The 22,998-nt window shown below is 44.6% G+C and overlaps 1 protein-coding gene across 2 annotated transcripts in view; it reads left to right on the top strand.

The window, feature by feature from the left end:
• Positions 1-22,998, top strand: part of MCU (mitochondrial calcium uniporter) — a 79,285-nt gene that overhangs the window by 17,022 nt on the left and 39,265 nt on the right. Inside the window, exon 1 of one of the 2 annotated variants that reach the window (XM_048069637.2) lies at positions 2,244-2,339. The exons of the other annotated variant lie outside the window; for it this stretch is intronic. Coding sequence (XP_047925594.2) covers positions 2,259-2,339 — 81 coding nt within the window. The 5' untranslated portion in view covers positions 2,244-2,258. Of the gene's footprint in view, positions 1-2,243; positions 2,340-22,998 lie in introns of those variants that run through there. 2 annotated transcript variants of the gene reach the window in all.

Below are 22,998 nucleotides of genomic sequence, written 5' to 3'. Positions count from 1 at the left end.
GCCTGTGGGGAAATATTCTTTTTTTTTCTCTTTGCGGGCTTAATTTTCCCTTTCAGCCTTTCCCCAAACCTCCAAGAGTTCATAGGAAATGTGAAAATTATGAAATTAATGTCTTCAGTGCCTTTTGTACTTGTTTGTGCTTTATTAATAACTTAATGAAAAATCCCTAATTCAGGAGGAAACGTTTGGGAGCTTCGCAGCCAGCACTTGATGTCTTGTTGGTTATGTGTGTACTTAGGGCAGAATAAGCCTTGTATTGGCAGGGCAAAGGACAAAGATTAGCTTTTTCAAGCATGCAAGTGGTTGGATAATGTAAATAAAGATAACGCTACACAAATATTTATCTGCTAGTTGGATTGTGTGATGGGTGTGGTGTGTGTTTAGATATATATTTAAAAACAAAACAGCCCAAACCTGACAGTGCATCCTGACTCCTTAGGGCATACACAGAGAAGCACTTCCAGCTTTTAATGAGGGAAAGCTGACTGCTAGCTCTGTGCTGAGTGTCCGTGGGGTAGCTGCTTCTAGGTGAAGGTTTGAGCAGAAGCTGGTGCATTTTCTGGTAATTTATCTTGGGAGCGACGCTTCCTAGTGAAAGGATGAGGAGTTCAAAATGATTATCACATGTACATAATATATATGGCTAACAAAGCTTTGTGGTTTTCTTTTCTACTGGGGCTCACCACTCTACCCTGAGGCTTACTGGTGCGATGGTTGCTTTTTTAATTCTTGTTTAACAGCTGGGTGAATACATGGCTCCTGTTCCTTGTATATAATATCATCTATAGCTCTTCCAGAAATAGTGCTCCATTGATAAACAGGTAAACACGAGTTGTTTAGTATTTGTATTCCAAAGCCCACGATGTCTCATCTGAAGTTATGAATCCCTTCCTCTTGTTTACAGTTTTATTTTTGGTTTTCAGGCTAAAAAATAGGTCGATTTAAAAAGTTCTGCAGTCCCCTCTTCCCACAGCGTTGTGTGGGCATGGTTATCTAGATTTTCCTAGAGATGGAAGCCTAAACAAATGCTGCTAGCAACTGTTTCCAGTAAATCTTTATTCGAAATTGAAATTGTTTTCCTTCTCATGACAAATCTCAAGTCAACTAAATAGCCCGAATCTGTACATGTCTTGTTTCTTTTCTTTTTTCCCTAAGGAAAAAAGATCATGCTTTCTTTAAGAAAGTAAACACCATCTAGGCATAAGCAGGAGTCCAAAGAAACATTTCTTCTACAAGTGTAAGTACTAGCAGAAATCTAAAGTGTAGTTCCTTCATGAGGTTGCCTTAAACTCAGCAGTTCAAGGTGCTCTTACTTTGCAGGTGATTTAACTTGAGAACGAGGAGGTCCCTCTTCAAAATGGGCTCATGAAATGGGGTTTTCCCTCTTCTTTTTCTGCTAAGGGATGGAAGCTGCGGCTGGTGAGCAGGGAATGCAGGGTTTGAATGATGTTAGGGGATATGTTGGTAGCTGTGCCATCATTTGAATGTTACAGGGAATTAAGACTGAAGTAAAACGTACAGGCAGGTTATTAGAAGTTTAAAAGGCACTGGGAGAAATCCAAATATCAGTGGGGTGGGATAGTGGCTCTTAAAAGTTACTGCAGACATCTGTGTGTCCAACTAGGATCTCAGATGGGGTTAATTTTCTGATAAAGTAAATGATTAATCACATGTGTTGTGGAAGAAGTGGTGTTCATAAGCTGGTGATTTTGGTCACAGTGTGCACGAGCCTGGGAACAAACTCGTTGGGGTTTTTGCATTAGGAACTGGGAATGGGGAACTTCATCTTTTTGCAAGATGTTGATATACTTTCTATTATATTTATCGTGGTTTTGTTAGCGTTCAAGTTGGGAGAACATGAAATGCTGCATGTTTTCCCTATGAATGTGAATTGGTGGTAAGCCTGAGCAGGTGCTGACAATGAATGGGAAATTTGAACCGGAGGTCACCTCTGCAGGCTGGCAGCTTTGGTGTACCCAGAGCATCGTGAGTACTGAGCTACATCAGGTGGCTCGTGGCCTTGTCCCGTTGTGCTCTGAAAATCTCCAAGGATGGAAAGTCAGCTGTCTCTTTGGGCACCCTCTTCTAGCACTGCGCAGCTCCCAGGGTGATTTTTCCACCTTTTCTGTGACAGTGAAAAATCTGCTCGAACAGTTGGCCCGTTGCTGTGCAGCCCCAGAAGTGTCAGGCTCCATCTTCCGTGCAGTTCTTCTGTAGGTGACAGAAGGCTGATGGGATCCTGCAGCAGCCTCCAGCTGATGGACCTTCTCCTGGGCGCTTTCCAATGTCAGATTCCTCTGCTGTGCTGTGGGTGCACACAACAGGACACGCGGTGCCAGGTGGGGCAGGTAACCTGCAGCCGGAGGGGAGCAGCACTGCTTTGCAGTGCAGCAGGGTGTGTGGTTGGACTTGTGTTTGGACCTCCTGACCCAAGAGCTCCAGGTTAGACTTCATTTAGCCCATGGAGATTCCTGAAGTGGCAGCCTTGCTCTTCAGTGCATTGGCTGCTGGCCCTTGTTCGCAGCTCTACTTTTGCTCTTGTATCTCTTTCTTTAATGGCACTTCGATTGCCTTCAGCTGCCTGAATTCTTGGGCCATATACCGTTGGTTCAAATATGTATTTAAGAAGTTTAATGTCAGAATATGGCAGTGCTGTTCTTTCCAGACTTTAATTAAACTTGCCTGACTAATGAGGTGCTTTACTTCACTTCCACCCCCGCCATGTTTTTTTGTTCTTTATGGGTATCTTTGTTCATCCTCTCAGTATTTTACCGTTTCTGAGCTTTTGTCTACCAGCATGAAAATAAAAACCTGAGAGTCAAGGGTGGTAAAGGTTTCCCTTCTTAGAGGTATGCTAAGAGGTGTTTAATACAGTCATTGATTTCAAGTCTCAGTGTGTTAATGGCAATGAACTTCTAAAGCTTTTTATTTAACATAGACAAAAAAAAAAATACATCTTTGTTCTGTGTTGGCTAGTCTTACAGCTTCATCAAAGGTGCGAGCTATTAATGTGCTTTGACAGTAACTTGAAAAGCTGTGCCGTGTATTAGGAAGTCCAAGAGGTTTCTGACTATATTGCATATATCCTGCTGCTTATTGGGAGGGTTGACAAGTAATTTGGGATGAAATAGGCAGGATTTATTCAGAAAGTACCATTAATCTGCTTTTATTTAAGGTTAGCAGTGGCTGATGAATTTCTGAGCAGTAATGTAGAATAAGATGTGAATTGTTCTGGCTTAGATGTGATTTTCTATGATTTTATTATCTGCTGATGAGAGGAATGATCAGAGCATTTCTGAATGAGGTTGGTACAGGAACCAGTCTGCACATTTCATCATATGTCTCTGTTTTCTGAATGAGTATAACTCTATGCAGACATTCCCAAGTCTAATAAAACATAGGTGTCGTTAAAATATGTCATAGAAATCTCTTTTTCATGCAGGTATCTTGTTTAACTCTTAGGAACCTGATTCATGTATATCGATCCTAATTTCTGTGCATTTCAAGTGTTTTTTGTAGTCTCCAAGATGTAATTACTGAAGTCACTCAGAAGGTCCATGACTGTTTTGTGGCGGGGAGCCTGAGGCTGGGTGCTGTGCTTCAGGTACAGCCAGCGAAAGGTACAGCAGGAGAGTGTCTCTATTCAGCATTCTGCCCTGTTTCAAGACCCACCGAAATCAGCCGTCAGCTGATTAACACAGCTACTAATTCAGCACTCATTCATTCGGTGGCTGATTTTTTTAATCACGTTTCCCTGTAAATACAGCTGTGTGTAGAACTTCCTGGCAGCTTAAAGAGGAGACGGTAAATGCCTGCGACTCAGGAACTGGTGAGCGCGGCGGTCAGAGCTGTGACATCAAGTGGTTACTCGGCTGCCTTGCTGCCACCGCAGAAACCAGCGTGCAGCTGAATAATTGCTTTCATTTAGAAACTGCTCGCTGCATGTTGAACGTGTGCTTTCCTGTCCAAGGAACCAGCTAGAAAATATGTTAGACTAAGCGCAAGCTTTTATTTAAATTCTTCCTCTTAAGTGGCTGTCTTATTTTTGCAGGTATTTACTCAGACTTTTGCAAACTTGTCATAATTTTCCTTCTCCGGGTTGTAGTACTACCCTGGATCACTGTTCAGTGTCCTTTCAGCATGCAGAAGCTTTAGTCTGATACTCTTGAGGACCGCAGAAACCCACGTTTTTTCCAGTACAAGTAACCAAATGAAAGGAAGTCATCAGGGTTCCCTATGAAGTGTGAGTATTGGGCAGAAAAATGTTTCAGGGTGCAGCACGGCGGGTCTTGACAGTCACATCGATGACATTCCTTAAATTTACCCTGATGAATTATTTAAAACAAACCAAATGTTCAAATTTCTCAGTGAAAAGTAATGACATGAAAGATATAACTGCTTGGACTCATACTTTCCTTCCTATGGCTTTAGTTCGCGTACGGTTGCACACTAAGTGGTAAGACTGTTCTGGTAGCATAAAGGCAGACGCTTGTCAGTGTGTGCCAGTTTGGCGCTGTGGAATTCCTTGTTCTTTTCCCCTTTTTAAGATAGGCAGTATCCTGAAGGCTGAGCAGGTGGTAAGGAGGGAGTTTTTACAGCTGCCACACTTCTGCTGGAGTCTATAAACAGCAAGAGCAGGAGGACTGGTGCTGGAGGAAGAATGCACATTCTTGGCGTTTTGATGTGTATTTAGCTGGCAAGCTTGTAGGACCTTTGAATACCGTTAGGATTAACTCGGTGTTTCCTGCATATATTCCCTAGTACTGCTGTACAGCAGCCTTTGCTGTTGTAACAGCAAGATCTCGAATGCAAACCTGCAATTTATCTTTTCTCTCTAACCAGTTCCAGCTTTAGAGATGGAATTTCCATCACTGTGTCTTTGAAGTTACAGCCTGTCTCATGTCTATGGCTTCTGTGTGTTCCTGTCCTAGACAGCAAGAAATATTCTTGAATATCTGGTGGACTAAAATCTACCTTCTGTAAGTGAAGAGTGTTATTTCTTGAAGGTTAGCAAATGTCACGATTAACAACTGCCTTAGCTGGTATTCTGTAGCAGGTCAAGCATCTGGAAAAAATTCTGCTCAGCAAACTTCTTTTGAACGATTCTTCCCTAGAAGCAAAATAAACATGCTGTAGTGTCTTCTCTACCTTTTGTGGTAGATCTTTGCAGTAGATGCAAATCCAAAAGCACTAGAGCTAGCTGAAATAAATGCTCTTGATGATACCAAACTGCAAGGTGCTGTCCTAATGGTAGATTTGGTTTTTGAAGTTACAAATGTGATCAGTTCGTTCTTAGACTGGCTTTAGCACATGGGGTAGCAGTCATATTGTAAATAGATGATGTATAGTGTACAAGCTACAATTTCTTTCTCTTTCTCATCTACAGTTTTCCTGCTGCTTTTCCTCACTGAGATGTTCCAGGCCAGCATACCCAATGTGATACAGTTGGGCAGGGGACAGTGGGATCAGCGTAGGCAAGGAGTGTTTGCTTTTTCCTCTGACTGTTTTTTGCTTAATTTGGATCAAACTGAGCACAGTGGGAGGTTTCACAGACAGTCCTCTTGGGTGGCTTTCTGTCTTCCAGCTGTGCCGGTCCTGTCCAAAGTTGAAACTTGCGATTTATTTATTTCTTTGTGATAAACACGGTTCACTTACCAATGGCTTTAGAGCGAAAAGCTTTAATAGGAAGCAGATCTGGTGGCTGTGGAGTTGGTTCACTGTTTCCTTGAGGATCTCCCAGAGTTTGTTCCCTTCAAGGCTGAACTTGTATGAACCTGACCTGTGGCTGCATATGCAAAGGACTGATTTGGCGCTCCTATGAGATGTTAATGCTCAATGCATACATCAGCTTGGCAGCTGTGCTCCGGAAAACAAACTTTTTAAATACCTGTTGTACAGCTAATTGAGCTAACCTCACTTATTCAGTGCTTTCATTTCAATGCCAAACTCCTCTTCAGATAAACATCCAGAGGAAGCTGGTGGCAAATACTTGTGGTTGCGTGCTCATTACGAATACACCAGAGCAAATTATCCTTTGGGATGGAGAGCTGCTCCTATCTGTAAATCTTGCTAATCTTAGTTGGGATGTTAGATCCTGGAAGGCATTGCCTGTTTGTTTTTTTTCCTGCCCCCTGAAAGTATGTGTTAAATGTAGAAGTTGCTTTCTCAGTAATTTTTTAATGATAATCAGGATTAGATCTGTGTTCACTGCTGCTGTTACACACGTCTTGGCCTTAAGGCTATGGCTGGGATAGGATAGGCAGGAGGGATACATCCTGCTGTCCCCTCTGTAACTCTATTCCTTCGTGGATTTATGGGCAATGAACAGACCTTCATCAGCAGGTGAGGTCTGGGTGCATGTGGCTGTTGCGGTATGGGCTCAGGGATGTGCTGTGTGTGTCTTTCCAGGCTGGGGTTGGCTCGTGGTGTCTCCTGGTGCAGGCAGGGGGCAGGGTGGTAGCTGTTGGTGATGTGAATTAGGGGAGAAACAGGGTTACGGGGGCTGTTGTCAGCACTTCCACCAGCCTTTGTAAAAGCTATGCTAGAGGGGCTCCCAAAATATGAGACGGGATTGGAAATGTGCTTTCCTCATGGGTTGGCTAGTTCTGGTGCAATTTTAATAATTCTTGACCACGATTTCTGTTTTTCCACACTGCTGTTCATTTTTCTCCCCTACCATTAGTATAATCTTTGATAATTTCTGCCTGTGGACTGACCTCAGACAGGTACAAAGCATACTCTGCAAACTGAGGCAGCCAAAGCACGGGAATTCAGGCTTTGTTCAAACAAGTCTGTCTCACAAATGTACAGCCAGATGATGTTGGGCACGGAGCTGTACGTGGATATGAAATGTGCAGCTTCATTTCATGCTGTATTTAGGGATTATGTGTTATTTAGGGCTTACCAAAAGTTACAGAGAGCCGGTGTGAGAGTGCTATGGGCGCCCAGCCTGTAACAGATTGCGACCAGCGAAGCTGATGTTTTTGGGCGTGATGTTTGCTTCTGTGTTATCCCTTGTACCACTGGGACCTGTCCTTTTCCAGATCTTTTTGCAACCTCTTCAGATGTCTCCGGGTTTTTGGAAGTGGTTAGCCTTGTTTTCTTTTGTAGTAATCTGTTCTGTGTAAATTGGGGTTGCTCAGCATTGATTCCACTGTCATCAGCTGATGAAAAATGGAAGAGAAGAAAACCGACTAGGTAACTCCAGGCCTGCTGTGATGGCTCTGTTTTTTTTATTGTCATCTCCAGTCTCCTCTGCATGTATGCAGTGATGGGGAGTGGACTCCTCCCAGCTGGAACAGCAACCAGGGCACGGTGCTACGTCTGAAGGTGCCAGGAGGTGCGTGCTGGAGGCAGTGGAGTCATGGAGCAGAGGCAAGCTGTGACCTGGTGGACGTGGAGTCATCCTCCAGAAGCAAAGGATGACCCAGAAAAGAGTGCTGGGAGTGGTGCAGGGCTCGTGAGGGCTCTACGTCTGTCTGCAAACTGCCGCCTGTGTCAGGTTGAGCAGGATCCTGCAGTAGCCACAAGAGTTGCGTGGGAGAGGGATTTTTGCAGCAGCACCTTGGAAATAGCTCTGCTATTTCGAACGCTGGTGCTTTGTGTGCTTTCCTAGAACTCCATGTGGACTAAATGGTGAGGATACAGTTGCCAGCTGGAAAGTGTTTTTCTTCTTTTGAAATGTACGTATATATTTTATTGCTAGCCTTGCAGGGGTTGTTACTGTGCTGGGGCTATGGGAAGGCAGAGTAGAGGAAAAGCAGATGTACTTTGCAATAAAGGGCCATAGAGGGGACACGCCAAGCCATTTTCTGCTTTAATGGGAACAGATGGGTCCAGATTTCTCTTCTGAGTAATGAAGTCATCTAAAAGACTGAAGAAGAGTTGCACAGACATGGCAGTGCTATGCAGTACCCGAACCACAGCTGCTTACCCTCCCTCAGTTTTCTTCTGTGATTTTTGTTGGGAATGGACTCCCGACAATTTTATCCTTTGGCTGTAGGACAGCTGCTGTTCAGTTAAACACCTGGGTTCCTCTGGTCGAAATTTCATTAATACTGTCCAGACTTCCTGCGGCAGCTGTAAAATGAAAGGCCTGGCACACTGGAGGCTGCTGCAGGTGAGGATCTCATTGGCTTTAACCTTGTGCTCTCCCCTTTCCATCATTAGCTGGCCAGGAGCCTCCTTCCTCCTCCACTCTTCCTAAAAGCTCTCACACAGATGTGATCTCGAGGCTGGGGAGGACAAAGGGGAAGCGTTGTTATTAGACATCTTTTTAAGAGAAGGAAAGAAGTCTTTTAGCAGCATTAGGTTGTGATGCATACACTTACTTTCCAAAAACACAACTACAGGGGCTTTTCCAGGTCTTACAACTGAGCGCTGACAGAGCTTTCCAATTCCCATTTGGTACCCAAGTGTAAAGTTTATGCAGAACACCTCCACATTACAGAAAATTTAAATACTTAGATTTATTTTCATGGAAAACCCTGTGTAGAATGGATTTCCTCTGTGAATCCCCGTGGTTGTAATCACGATGTTCCTGTGGGGTAAAAGTAAAGTAATTTAATCCTGTTTAATGCTTCATCACCTGAAAAACAGGTGACTGAGGACATGCAAATTGGTACGTTTGTTTTTAGCGGGGATAGGATATGTCCAAGTGTAGCTGCTGACAGGTAAGATGAATTATGTGCCTCGCTCCAGTGTTCAGTACGGCTTAATGTAGTGTTGCACAAAGATGTAATGGAAATCTGGAGCTTGAGCAAAAGATTCAGAGTCCAAATACAGTTTTTTAATCTAGCTTTTGACTATTTAGTGAGTTTTAAGTGTTTAAAGTGTCTTTCCTCGGCCTCCCTTCAGACTGAAGGGCCAGGTAGTCCTTTGGTAGGGAAGGAAGAGGTAGGATGTGTGGTTAACCTCATTTCTTACGAATACCTCAAGGTTGGCATTAAAACGCATCACTGCATGGCTCAGGTGTGTTATTTTGCGTGATAAAACTTCTCCCTAGTAAAACCGGATGCAATTGATGGGCTGTAGCTGCTGGGAAGCTGCTGTTTCACTGGGAAATTGTGGGGCTGTCTTCTGATCCAGGGGGAAGTGGAGTGACCCACTGTAGTATTACAGAAACAGCGCGCTGGCTGTCGTGTTATGAGCAATCGCCCTAATAGGTTCCTACCAGCTTGTTCTAGGAGCCTGTCAAAACATGCAGTGAGATTTGGGTTTTCCTCCAAGGGTTCCTTACAGGAGCTCTTTGCTGGATAGTTGGGTTACATGATGTCTGGCGTGGGAGCTCTGACTGTTCTGGAACAAGGGGAATGCTGTTTTATTTCCATCAGTAGGACTCACTGGGACGCCCAAGTGACTGTGGTACATAACCATACAGGCCTGTTGGGTATTCTTAGTGTCTGTTCTCTAGCCAGTTTTCCCTATAGCTTCAGTTTGTGTTTTCCTGATAAACCTGTAGACAAAGGAAAATAGGAGGGATGGTGTCTAGAGACTTGCTGGAGGCGTTGTAGTGTACGTGTAGTGTATATGGTCCGCTGCTTAGCCAGATAAAGGTATTGGAAGACCAGTCTTGCCCATCGCATGGGAAAAAGGAAGGATTAGGTGTGAACATAGATGCTCTAATATGAGAAGAGTTCAAATTGCCACAGAGCTGTGTGTGTTTGGCTGTGATAAAAAACTTGGATGCTTTGCACCACGTTGATGTAGTGCTCTGTTCACACGAATGTCACTTCCTAGAAATGACATGTCTTTAATCTTGTTCCCTTTCTAAACACTGGGGAGACATGTGCTGTAGTCCACACATCTGGAGGCCTGTGCCCTGCTTCAAAAAGCAGTTCAAGCTCCTCATCTCCTGGGGCATCTCCAGCCGGGAGCTCGTTTGGAGCAGAGCAGGGTTCATGTGAAAACTGCGTGCATCTAACTAAAAACGAAGACTCTGCCTAAGTCTTTGGTATGAAGCTTGGAAGCAAGCATCCTGGGGCTTTCCTGAGTGTCTCAGTCCTACCACCCATTCATTCAACAAGTTCTCAGTGATCGGTGTTACGATTGCCACTCTGTAGAAAGTGTTTTGTGTGGTTTGAATCCGTATGAGGTGCCTGCTGTCAAAACCACAGGAATCATTAAAGGCCTCTTTCTGAAGGGGAGCTTCCATAAAAATGTTTTTGAGATTAGGCAAGCTGGTTATTTTTGCAATACTGGCATCAGTCAGAGCTACTTGTTCTGAATTCCTCTTTACAGAGAGGCTGTAACTAGTTCAGATTTGAAAAACAAAACAAAAACAACCTCCCCCTCGAGTTACTCATTAGAGAGAGCTTGGAAAAACAATTACATCTCTAAATATATTGGACAGGAAGCCTTATTTGAGAGCCCCCCTCTTGAAAAGAAGTATTTTTAATGTCAGACTCTGCTTGAAACTTGCCCCTGGTAAGTCATGTTGGCCTGAACAGAAAATGCTGTGTACAGAGGTACGTGTGGGGAAGAGTTTGTGTAACTAAAGCAATGATTTACTGTGTGTTCTGATGACCACTAGTCCAACTTTTCCTTCCATTGGAGTATTACAAAGTTTAATAATATCTACTGGAAATTCCACATCTGTCCTGTGTTGCTGCAGCCCAGTAAAGGACCAGGCAAGCGTTTCATAGTAAGCTGCTGTTCTGGGGAGATAAAAGCTGCGGGCACCCTGTGCTTGCCTCATCTCTTAGATAAGGGCAGACATTCTTCCTTTCAGTCTGCTAGATGTATTTGGAGCTGTTGTGCTCGGTGTTAATGCTGGGGCAAAGCACACCTGAGGGAGAGCAACCTCAGGGGTCTTCGAGGTCCCTTCCAACCTGGGCTGCTCTGGGGTTTTCATCCTGCTTTGCCTTCATGCCTGGCTGTAGCCAGTGCATCGCAGAGTTGTTTGTATGGAAGGGAACATCACTTTGGTCATCACAGCCCTCCAACAGCTTGTATTTTTGCTGACAGTTGATAGGATAAGAAACCCCATAAAGTTAAGACAAAGGAAAAATAGGGTTACCAAACTCAAATGGACTGTTCAGCTGCTGGTGTTGCTTCGAAGTTGTAGCCAGTTGGTGCCAAACAATTACATGTTCTCAGCTGGAAAGAAGCTCCTTCATTCCCTCCAGCAGAATATAAAATTAATTTCCTGTGATTGTTTGCTCAGCCCTGCTTGAATATTCTGTTTGGGAGTTTTTGGACTGTCGAAAGGGTGAAGTCAAGGCCGGTGATGTGCTCCTCTGTGTTGTGCACGACTTGAGTTGAGGATTTTCTAGCCCAGTTGTAATGTAGTCCTGCAGCTCCCTAAACCAGTCTTGCCAAAAATGAAGTTAAGATTTTCTGTAAATGGGAATCCAAGCTCTCGTTAGTGTTTTTTACACTATTTACACTGTAAATATAAGACTGCTGGTGTAAATGGATGAAGCTGCCGAAAGAGATCTAGAGAAATGATGGGTGTTGGTGTTTTGGGCACGTTTAAGCATGCTGCATGCTCCTTAAAGAAGAAGGCAGGTACCTTCATCCAGTCTGCATTGCGTGCAATGCATTTTTCCCCATTGACTCTGAGATGACTTCTTCTGAGAATGCCAGTGCGGAAAGCACCTGAATATCTCGAGGAGCTCTGGCATATCCCATCTTCCTTGCCCTGGAGAAACTCATTTTGCTTCCCTGTGAGGTAAGAGTGGAGCAGACAGGCGGCAGAAGACCTGAGGCTTGATAAAGTAGCAGTGTGGTTGTGTTCAGTGTTGTCTGTAGTCTTCTCAGCTTGAAGTAATTTTCAACTTGTTGCATACTTTCTTCCCGGTATGGCCAGAGGGCTACAGCACTTGGAAATGAATGCAGTGCCTCTCCACGAAGCCTCAGAAACTCTCAGGTGATTAAGAAAACAATTATTAAAAGGCCTACCAAAAAACACTTTTGCTTTTCCTTAGGACAAACTTCCCTTTGTATAAACTCCCAGTAGAGAGAATATATTCTCCTGAGCTAATAACTAGTGACAAAGGGGCTTGCAAGTTTGCAGGCTTTGCTTCTAAAAAGCTAGCTTGAAATATGTATGCTGGGCACTCCGAAAGGTTGTGTGCCTGGGATGTGGGACACTTCTTGTAAAACATGAATGAAAAAGAAGTGGCGAGGAAAAACCTGTCAATCACATGGCATCCACTAAGGGGAAATAACATTATTAACAGTTCGGATATATCCAAAAGGTTTTAAAATCCTGTTTTCTCCTCTTTGCTGAGCAGAAGGCTTTTTCCTCCCAGGGAGAGCCTAGAGCACTGTCTAGGCTGGGGCTTTCCCTTTCAGGAGCGTATATCTAATTGTCCCTGTATGCTTGTAGGCATTACTAACCTTGCAACATGACCTTCTGTTTCCTGGAGGAGAACCTCTAACGGTGAGATTGGTTTCAGTTGTGCAGCATCCAGTTCCTGTTGTGTACAGCAGTAGGAACCGCTCGCATTTTGTGGCAGCCGCTCATCTACGTACTGGTCTCTAACGAGCTGCTTGGTGAAAAGGAACTCTGAATTAATTTTCAGGGAGGATTAAACTGTTGTCTGCGCTAGAATTCAAGCCTCTGAAATTTTCGTTGATACTAAGCCTGATGTAATTCTTCAATTAAGATGCTCCAAACCGAAATGAATTTAATTGGGTTTAGCTTTCTAGCTTGTGTTCCCATGTAGAAAACCCTTAATCAATTTGTAGCCTGATATCCTAATTTGTCCTGTCAGGGGATTTAACAGGAATATACTTGCCATAGGGTTGTGGAGTTAAATGCTGACTTCCTGTGGGCTTGTATCTTTCTGGAGGTTTTTGTAGAGATGCTGAATTGTGTATTAGGAACTTAATTGTATCTGAATCAAAAAGTCTTGGGCGACTTTGAGCACTACCCCTTTCTTAAGGTGCTTTACTGGAAAAACGTTTAACTTGAGTCATTTCTGTGGTTTCTTAGGCTCTTGAGAGAGCAGCAAACTGTTGCTGGGCCTGCCCCTTCTGGCCAGGCTGGCTGCTTGTGACTGTGGCCTTTACAGAGCTGCAGGGACAAGGTATTTGCCTGGCATTAAACAACTAATATATTATTAATAGCATGACTACTGCCATGACATCACCCTGCTGTTTTCTGTCATACGGGGTTTCGCTTTCTATTTTCTCGGGTTAAAGATATGTTAATGGCAGCTTCCCCTTTGTGTCTTCACAAGGAGATTCTTAAAAAAAATATTATTCTGCTTCTGTTTTTTTTAAACAGGGTGGAAATATCAGTACAGCCTGGTGACTGCCAAGTCACTCGATAGTATGCTGTGAAGCAAGGTAGTAAGGCTTGTGTATGATAGGTTTGTTTAGGCAGTCCTCCTGTCAACGCACACAACTGGAGAAGCTTCTAGTTTCATGCCAGTTCTGAAATGAAGGAAATAGTTCTGCTGAAGAATGGTTTTTAAGGAGAGAAATGAGGACGTTATTTCCAGTAGAACTCTGTTAGGGTGGTCACAAATGCACGCATCTTACAAGTTTGAGTCAGTCATGCAGCACTACTCTAATATGAAGTGAAGAAGGGTCCTTGGGTGTTGCTTGGGGTGAGAGCTGGCACCTTAATCATGCTCTGGTATCGATATCTCTCATGTTTAAAGGAGGGCTAAGAGTGAGGCTTTGAGCTCCCCTGGGACTGCACGTGGGCATCTTCCCCTGGCTGCCTTGCAAGCCTCAGCGCAGCACTCCAGGTCAGGGTATTTCCAGGAACACGTAGAAGGAGCTGATTACATCTCTTCATTTCTTTCCTTAGCAGATTTGAACTTCGAAGGGCTTGTTAAGGGGCATCAGGTCGGAGATGTGCCCAAAGCAGCAGCCAGCCTTGCGGGGCTCTGACCCAGCAGATGTACAGGGCAGGAGTTGAAGTGCTCAGCTTTTTTCATCAAAGCACTACTGCTTGGGCTCAGCATCACAGCACGCTCACGGGTTCGGCTCGTCACTGTGAGCTTGGAGAGCCCTGGCCCCCTACTCTCTTTCTCAAATACAGGTCTGTAGTCTCATAGGATATTTATTTACCTTGCTGCTGGTTACGTGCCTTAATCCTGAGATGCTGTCACACCTGAAAGCTTGGTCTGTGGGTGTTAAACCTATTGTGCTAGCCTGTGAAGTCTTGTTCAGACTGTAACCACTGCTTCCTTTCTTCTGTTTCAACTGCGTGATTAATTGCTTGGTTAGAGAGCAAGGATGCGTTGCTGTTTGGAGAAGGTGTTTCTTTGTAAAATATAATACTTCCATCTACCTCCTCTCCATGTAATTGTTATAATTGTCTTCTCTTTTGAGACGCGAGAGCTTTCTCAAGCACCGTTCTCCATTGCTTTGTTGCTGATTTCCTTCCCTGTGTGGTGCTGTTCCTCGGTTCAGACTTCAGTGTTCCAAGCTTGGAAATTACTTACCTTTGTTCACAAAAACAAGAATAAGAACGTTCTCTGCTTTTTGGGAAATCCTCATCACTTAAATAATGTTATTCTTCTTTCCTGACGAGAGAGATGAATTTTGTGCAACTGATAATATAGCTTTTTCTAAATTTAGTCTTTCTTTCAGAACGCTTCTGGCTCTCCTCTAAAAACTTTATTTCCTCCTGCAGGGAAAGGATGGGGATGAGAAGCAATGCTGCCAAGGCATTGTTTGTTACTGGGTTATCAGAAGTCAGGTTCTGCAGAGCAGTTGCATCAGTAAGCCTCTGTGTGCTTTAAAAATGGCAGGGCAGGCATTCCTCAAATAGCAGAGCAGTGTTTCTTCACCTGGGTATTCCTTGGTGCATGTCTGGAGAACGTTTGTTTCATCGTTCAGTTGTTCTCTTGATGCCACTGATTTATTGAATACTGCACCTTCTAGTGTCTTTTAAGTTTTTGTACAATTCTGCAATACTGTCATAAGTATTTTTAGCCAAGTTTCACAATTTTGTAAGTCTTTGCTTAAAATAATCTAGCAAAAGATCCAGGAGGAAGAGTCGAGTGCAAGGAATTTTGGTTGTTCAAGTAATGTATCTATAAAAAGATCTGTCCTATGATGAATAATGCACTGTGCTGGCAGAAGTTTGAGAGGCTTGTCATAGCTCTGGGTGCAGCATGGATTGTGTAAGTCGTAGTAGTTGGTAGTGCCTGGGCAGTGCCCTGCACCTGCTGCGGCATCAGCAGGCGTGAGCAAAAACCAAGACATTGTGGCATTGCCAAATGTGCAGTGGCTGATGTCATTTCTTTTTTAAAATAGAGCTTGTAGCATTCTGATTCCTGGAAAAATGTATGCAAGTATTAAAAAAAAAAAAAAAAGTGATCTATCAAAATGCTGTAGGAGAGGAAACATTTCACTTGAGTCAACAGATTATGTACAAACTCGCTCCCTGTTCCTGTAAACAAATGGTGATATGGGTTTACAACGTGCCATGAGGCTTTGATTACAGGGAAAAGTGAAGTAACAAATTGTACCCTGAACGCTTTGAGTCGTGATGTGGGATGCCAGTGAGCAAATGATAGTATATCATGAGTTAATACTGTATTAAGGGGATGTTATGGCATATGGCTGCGTCGCAAACCGAGCCCGGGCTGCATTTAGTTCCTTTGCACTATGAGAAAATGGGCAGGTTGTAGAAGTACCTTCAGCGTATCACTTCGGTCCCCTTCCTTCAGGGTTCATTGTTAGGTAACTGGTTGTCATAGGGGAGTGAAAAAAGGTATAAATATATTCTAAATTCACGCTCTGCATCCAAGGCTTCAAATCCAGGTTAGCAGCAGTTTGTATTTCCCAGGTGAAATAGTCAATGTTCAGCTGGGGTCCGGGTAGATCTGGGTACCTCAGATGTCCTGGAATCAATGCTTGGCGCTTGAAAATGCAGCTCGGTCAGGTACCAGGACCGTCTGAAACAGATCTAAAGAAACATTTTAAAAAAACAAGTGAGGGCTTGAATTGTACTGAGAAACAAGAAACCTGAGCAGTATTTAAAACAGCTTGAGTCCTGTTTTTGCCTTTTTAAAAAAGGTATCTGAATTTTTCAAAATTTATGAAGTTAGATGATGGCTAACAAAATGATTTTCTTGCCACATCCTTCATGTGCTGCCAGTAACCTGACAAAAACCTCCAGTTCTGTAGCACTCTTGTAAAACAGTTACATGCACGATCCTGGAGGGAGCGTTTTAATTGCGCGCCATAAACACTGCAAAGACCATTCCATAAACACTGCAAAGACCAGCTTCGTGCATTGTGTTCTCGGCTGTGTGTGGTTCGAGGACACCTAGAAAGAAGCTTTTGGTCACTGAAGTTGCATTGCTGGACGTCTTCCTACTCCGTTTTGGCGGGTCCTCCTGGACGGAGGGGTAGGGAAATGCGCTGTGCTTAAAATTAGCAGGGTTAATCTGGCTTAGAGCAGAGGTGGAGCTATTGATTTCATATTTTAGAGCTGATAAATACCCATGCTGACTAATACTTGGTTCATGAAAACATCCTGTGGTAATCTTCTGCCTCTCCCTGAGGATATGCAGTAGTAAGGACGGAAGAGCAGCCAGTTCTTCAGAGGCACGTTGTTCCCCTTTCCCTGAAAAAAATCTCACTTTCTCTTCCTGCAATGAAAATTGGTAATACTCACAGCTTTATAACAATACAAAGCAAATGCCTTTTGTTGGTTTTGGTTTTGGCTGTAGGTACATTAAGCTGGACATAGTAAAAACCAAGAAGCAATCAGTTCTGCTACCGGTGGAATTGATGTGCTTTGCTTCCCAAAGCGTATGCTATCATTTTTTTTCCTATAATGACCTGCGTAGTAAGGTGTTTCGTTAGTTCTTTCTGCATGTCGTTAATTATAAATGCTGGTTCTTTTTGCGTGCCATTAATTATAAACGCTGATAGTAATGAAGATAAAGTGAAGTCAAAATTTACTGAGATTTCCGCAAAGCGTGTGCAGCTGGAGGCTGGAAGAACTGTAGTGGGTGAAATGCTTGCCTAAGCGACCTGTGTTTGAATGTCCTTTCACATAACTGTGTAGCAATTTTGCATTATTTATTGAAGAAGATGCGTAATCCAGTCCTGTTTTTCGATTTCTGTCTTACAGCACCAACGCTGTCACAGTGAGGGGAACCTTTCAGAACGCCAAATGCAGAATGAAACACGTGTAATGCTTCCAAATCTGCTTTATACTGTTAGAGGCAGTTTATTCCTCTAAAGTCCAGAGTTCACAAATCACACGTGGAAATATTTGTCTTTTAAAACATTAGTTTCCTACTTCTGTGGCTGCAGCGAAAATGATTAAAGCATGCCATAATTCTCCTCCAGTAAAGACGCGCCGGGTGCGAACAGCATTAATGCTCTTGTCATTTTCATATTTTTTAATTTACAGGGATGACAGGTGTGTTTAGAATGAACAAACGGGATTTTGGAAGCTCTCTTAGAAGTGACTATTTGCCTTAAACTTGGCCGGGGCCTTTCACCTGGCCTGGTGGCCTCTGCTGGTTGCTGTGGGAGGAGAGGCAGAGCTTCGCTCCATTATAAGCTGCTTAGATAAAAGACAGAGCTGATAGGCTAATTGCCTGCTCCGTGGTTTGCCGTATGCTGCTGCTCTCTAGAGTGTTATTCACTATTGGCATTTGTCATCCAGAATTGTTTTTAAAAAAAAAAAAAATTCAATTTAAAAGGCTGTCTCTGGAGAAGTATCTGTGTACAGGAGGAAAAGGCTCGCTGAGACAAATAGTTTAATTTGAACCCTTGCAAAGGGTGGAGGTGACTGCAGGAAGAGATTTAATAAAGGATGTTAAAAGAAAAATCATTACTTTATTTGGCAGGCAGCTGCTCAGCATAGAAATTTGGCTTCTGGCATCCCTGACCCTGCAGGAGTTTGCCTTGGACAGTGGTTGGGTTTTCCATGCTAGCAGTGTGCTGTGAGTCAGTCTGGAAATTGGGAATGCCTTCTGGTTGGAATTTTTTTTAACGGGACTAGGTAGTTTTCAGCTTGGCTTTTAGCATTCGCCTGGGCCACTAGGGAGCTGGAGGATGTAATGTGGAGAGAGCTTGGATGGCTATGTAAGCCTTAATGAAAAAAGTCCAGCTGCAGTTCTGCTGACGCTGCCTCATAATGGGAGAGCAGGAGAGCGATCGGTCCGAGAAAGCGAGCTGGAGAAAGTGCTATTTATTGCTCGTGCAAAGCTATAGCTTGTCTAGGGGCAAACAGGCATGCAATTTGGGCTGCAGTTTGGCTGCAATATAGATGTTGCTGTGCACAGGAAGGTACGGATCCTCATCTTCCTTAGGTGGTGTAAGGGAGCCTAGAGTACAGCAAAAACAGCAATAACCTTTGCCAGACCTAATGCTGTTTTTCTGGCCCTAGCATAGCAGGACCTGCACCAATTCCCTGCTTCTGCTGCTCTCCTGGATGTTGGAGGTAGCATAAAAACACACCAACAGGTCTGCAAAAGATAAATTTTTTAACTTGTTTGTGTCATCTTGGATTGAAGCTGAAGGCAGAAAATGGTCTGTGATTGGAGCTGTTAAAAACGCAATCAAGCGCTCTTCTAATTCATCAGCTCAAAAGGAAAAAAAAAAAAGCATCACTGCTTTTTTCCAACAAGTAGGTCCTTCAGCTCCCGAAATGGGGAAGAGCGAGGCTGGGCCCCCTGGATGGTCACACGAACAGGGAACAAACTCCGTGGAGCCGAGAGTGACTCCAGCTCTGTTTGGTGCTTAGCAGAACAGCACTGGCATCGGATTTTGCTTCCCAGCTGTTTATGGTAAGTCATGGCCAAAAATGAGTTTCCACTGGCCACTCAGGTTTTGTACGTAACTAGTGGAAATATGGCTAGCTTCTTCCTGGCAGATTCAACCACAAGACTCAATCTTACCTGGCTCACTTGGTTTTGTTCTTGGTGCTAGTACAAGAGCTGAGAGATTGCTTCACTGCTTAGCCTGAGAGCTGATGTTCCTCTATGAGCTGGAATAAATGGTCTTTAAAATCTGGGTCTTTGTGGCAAATTGAAGATATTATTATGCAGTAGCCAACATAACGGGGTAGTGTTTTGTGTTGTGAGGTTGCCCAATGTCCATGTGTGAAAAGAGAATTGGAAATCTTCACCTGGGTATCAGAAGATGGAGGAACCGAGATGGTTTCTACATGAACAGACACTGTTAGTGGAGGCTGCTGCTGAAAGCCATCTCAAACCCTCCCCAGAATCACGCAGAGCACGTCCCTGTTTGCTGTCCCCTCCAGTTTGCCCTATAAAAGCCTCGGAGGCTGCTGCTTCTGCCCCGCTGCATGCGGGTGATTGGGAAGTCAAACTGAGGAGCTCCCTGCAAAACCCATTTGGATATAGTCTGTAGTGATGGGTGGGAAAGCTGTTACTCAATCAAGCTTTTATAGCAGTGCTGCCGAAGTTCAGAACTTAGCTTTTGACTCGTTAACAAGAAGGTTTAATTGCCTAGAGTACTTCTCCATGGGGAGATATATTTGGACAGATTTCTTTTGTAAATATTGTGAAAGAAGCTCATGCTTTTGTTCGTCCCATTTAGCTGTGTCATAGGATGCTGTGTTCTTTTCATGGCCATTGATTGAAGTATTTTTGTATCTCTGGTATTCCAGTTAAAGCCATAGCAAAAAGATGCTGGAAATAACACTTGGAGGGAGAGGCGGGGAAAAGGGAAAAAACTTGTCTTCCTTGTTTTTTCTCTGAGCCCAAGAAAACTTCATGTCAGCTATAGCTGGCTTGGATGGGATTGAAAGAACGGGGTGGCAAACATTAAGCAGTTAGAAAATGGCCAGTGATTTATGGTTTGGTGGGCCAATTGGTCATCCCAGCTACATCACATAGTCACCTTGTCCCTCTCTGCCCTGGAGGTGTATGAACCCTCCAGGATGACCAGGTGGCATTTAAATATACTCACTCGCATAAATGAAGCCCTAAGAATGGATCTGCTCAGTGCTGCGTGGATAAATACCTGGGTTCCCCACGTCCCTTCTGGTGATGGTGTTCACGTTGTCTTTTAGACGCCTTTAGGAAAAGATAAAAGCTTTGATAAGTGAAATGACTCAAAAAAAAAAAAAAAAAACAACAACTGGTTTTGGTCCTCTAGTATTCAGCTGGTTCTGCTGGAGACCGACCGTGGGTGGCTCTTGTGGTAGCAGTGCTCTCCTTTTCCCCAGGAGCTAAGCACGTAGTCTTGGCATCGTGGAGACAAATTGGTAAGAGCTGTTAGCATCCTTAGCAGCCTTCACTGTCAAAGCAGTTGCCTGTTGCAGAGGAAAGCACCACTTTAAATGGAAAATCTCTAGCCCTCATCTCATTAAAAAAAAAAAGCTTTAATAGAAGTGTTGCTTTCATGCATCTGCGTGATGTGAAGGACCCAAGGTTGGTTAAGCCTCACAGCGGGGAGTAGCGAGATATTTAGGGACTGCTGCTTGTCTGAAACACGGATGCCATGATGGGGTAATAAAAGAGTGCAAGGGGTTTCTGTTACAGCAAAGCTAGAAAGCTGTGTGATCTAAAAATAGAAGAGACAGAAGCAAAGAGGAGGTGTCTTTCTGCCTACTCAAAAGAGTTCAGAGTTAAGCAAAAAACATTAACTCAAAAACCTGCAAGATCTCTAAATATGCTGGCTGTTTTTTCAGCCCCGTGGTATGTTTGAAATCTTTTTCCAGTGGCTCTGTCAGCTCAGCCCTAATTCATAAGGGAAAAGGCTTTTCCTCTAGTGGTATCGGAGCACATTGATCTCCCCTCCCTTGGCCAGGGGAACAGGAGCAGCGTAGCCGAGAGGTGCGCTACCTCCTGCAGGGCAGGTGGCACCGAGTCCCTTTGTCTTTTTCTCCAGTGTGCTTCTGTCTGCACGTCATTCCTGAAAATCTCTGGGGTTTTTTAGGAGAAAAAGCAGAACAGTGGCACAAAATGGTCAGCTTCAGAGACAGCAAGAACGCTGTGGTCCGGGAGCAGCGAACGTCTCTTCCTCTCTTCCCTCAGATGGGAGACCCGCTGCTGTCCCCGTGGAGAGATGGCTCTGTAGGAGACATCTTGGGGTGGGAGGGAAGTGTTTTGGGGTCGGTTCTGCTACGTGAACAAACAGCATCGTGCTTTTGAGGCTCTGTGGCTCTGTTTGCCAAGCAATGGGAGGTGGTGGCTGAGATTCAGCACTGGCGTGGGTTTTCTAAATACGCATGGTTAGTGGCTGAAGGGGAAAGAGATTCCCCTAGAGCAATTTCTGCTTCATAACTCGCCTTGGAGAAATGAAGAAACATTCAGTGAGCCTCACAGAAGACCGTAGCTTGTATTTCCCCGTGTTCACGTGCCTGCAGACTGAGATGTCTTGTGTCGAGGCTTGGGACCCTCGGGTCTCTTTAGCAAGGAGGAGAGGGGCTGGGCTTTCATTCACGGGCTGCACAGGGCTGAGTGTTGTGAGAGCAGCCTCGGTAAAACCTTCCCATCGCTGGTTGCTATGAGCTGCTTGTGAATCCAGGTTTATTTCTGTACGTGCTTACGAGCTCTGCCACCTCCGTAAGCTGAGCGCAGGGCTCGCCACTGGCGACACGGGAGCGGGATCGTGAGCACCCAGCAGCCTTGTCTGCACTTGGCTTGCTCAGCCCTCGTGCTCAGCAGCATTGCTCTTGTGAACGTGCAAAAGGGGTGGAAGAGGCTTGTGGGCAGGGCTGCGGGGCTGGCGAGTTAATGCGTTATGTTTGCTGGCTGCCGTGCAGCCAGAGTGCTAAAATACATGAGTTTTTCCCCACATTTTCATGCTGTTAATATCTCTCTGACATAGATGAAGCGTTTTGTTGTGTGCGTGCTCCCCCAGCTATGCGATGATCTGAAAGCTGCTGCCTGTAGGGAAATGATGTAGGAGAGCCTTGTGGCCGTGGTTACTTTTGCTCCAATTTCTACAAGTGTTTGTTACAGACAGGAATGAGTTCATCACAGAGCATATGCCGTTTGCTTAAGCTCTGATACTGTGAATGTGGATTTTCCATTCGTCATGCTGCTAACCCAGCTGACTAAATAGGCACATCCTTGTAATGAATGATTAGAAGTAGGCTATTTCTTTTCCTGCCTCCCAAATTGTTTTTTGCAAGCGTAGTACCCATAAGGTGGCTGGCACCCATTTAGCAGTGCCATGCTTTTGTTCTCCCGGGGTGTTCGTAAAGCAAACACCAAGCAGGGTGCTGGATCCAAGCAGGATACACCTGTACCTAACACGCTGGCAACAACTAACAAGTGGGCCGTTAGACATGGTTTGCTTTGCATGCTGTCTTTGAAGCTTGCTTCTGAGTTGTGTTCTCCTCTCCAAAGCACTGAGCATCCTTGGGAGGACAGGCTGCTTGGTGCGTGACAGGTTAAAAGCCTGGTGCAAGCCCTCAGGTCATTACGTGCTGCTTTGCTCCCTGTACTTCTCTTATTTTGCACAGGGAGAAACGGTAAACATCAGTGGTGGTAAATTGCTGTATTTTTGGCATCAGTGCTCATTGTCTAGGAAGCTGTGCTTTAATTAAATGCGTTGCAGAGGTGAGGGGCCGGGGCGGTGCTGGACACTTGGTGGGGTTATGCAGCTAGCTCTTGTGCCATTCCTGCAGCGCTCTGCTGGGGAGGAATACGGATGGTGAGTTATAGTCTCTGTCTCCAGCCCTTGACCCGCTCGAGTTCCCCAGAGCAGGTGTCGCTGCGCAGGAGGGCAGGAACGGATGCAGTCCCCAGGGCTCACAGTGCTGTGTCCTCCCTGGAGCTGAGCATATTGTCTGGGGCACGGCTCTTTCTGTGGCCAGCAGATTTTGGCAGAGGTCTCCAGCAGCCTTTTGGCTGGTGGAGCAGCGACGGAGGGAAAAGCAGCGTTTGCTCAGGTCTCCTGGGGGAGAAACGGGCCTTCCAGGGGAGCGTGGATGTTCAAGAGAAAGGAAAATCTCCAGGAACTTTCTGCTTAGGTGAAGACTGTTGTTAATTGTGCAAAGGATTGTGGTACCTCAGTTTATTTTTTAGCTAAAATCCTCGTTGGGATTAACAGAGCATTCATCTCAGCATTAACATCCCGGTCCCA

Source organism: Anser cygnoides, chromosome 7 (assembly GCF_040182565.1).
Source record: "Anser cygnoides isolate HZ-2024a breed goose chromosome 7, Taihu_goose_T2T_genome, whole genome shotgun sequence".
In the NCBI taxonomy this organism is placed as follows: domain Eukaryota; kingdom Metazoa; phylum Chordata; class Aves; order Anseriformes; family Anatidae; genus Anser; species Anser cygnoides.
The sequence above is the reverse complement of the archived record's forward strand: the minus strand, read 5'-3'. Positions and strand labels throughout refer to the sequence as shown.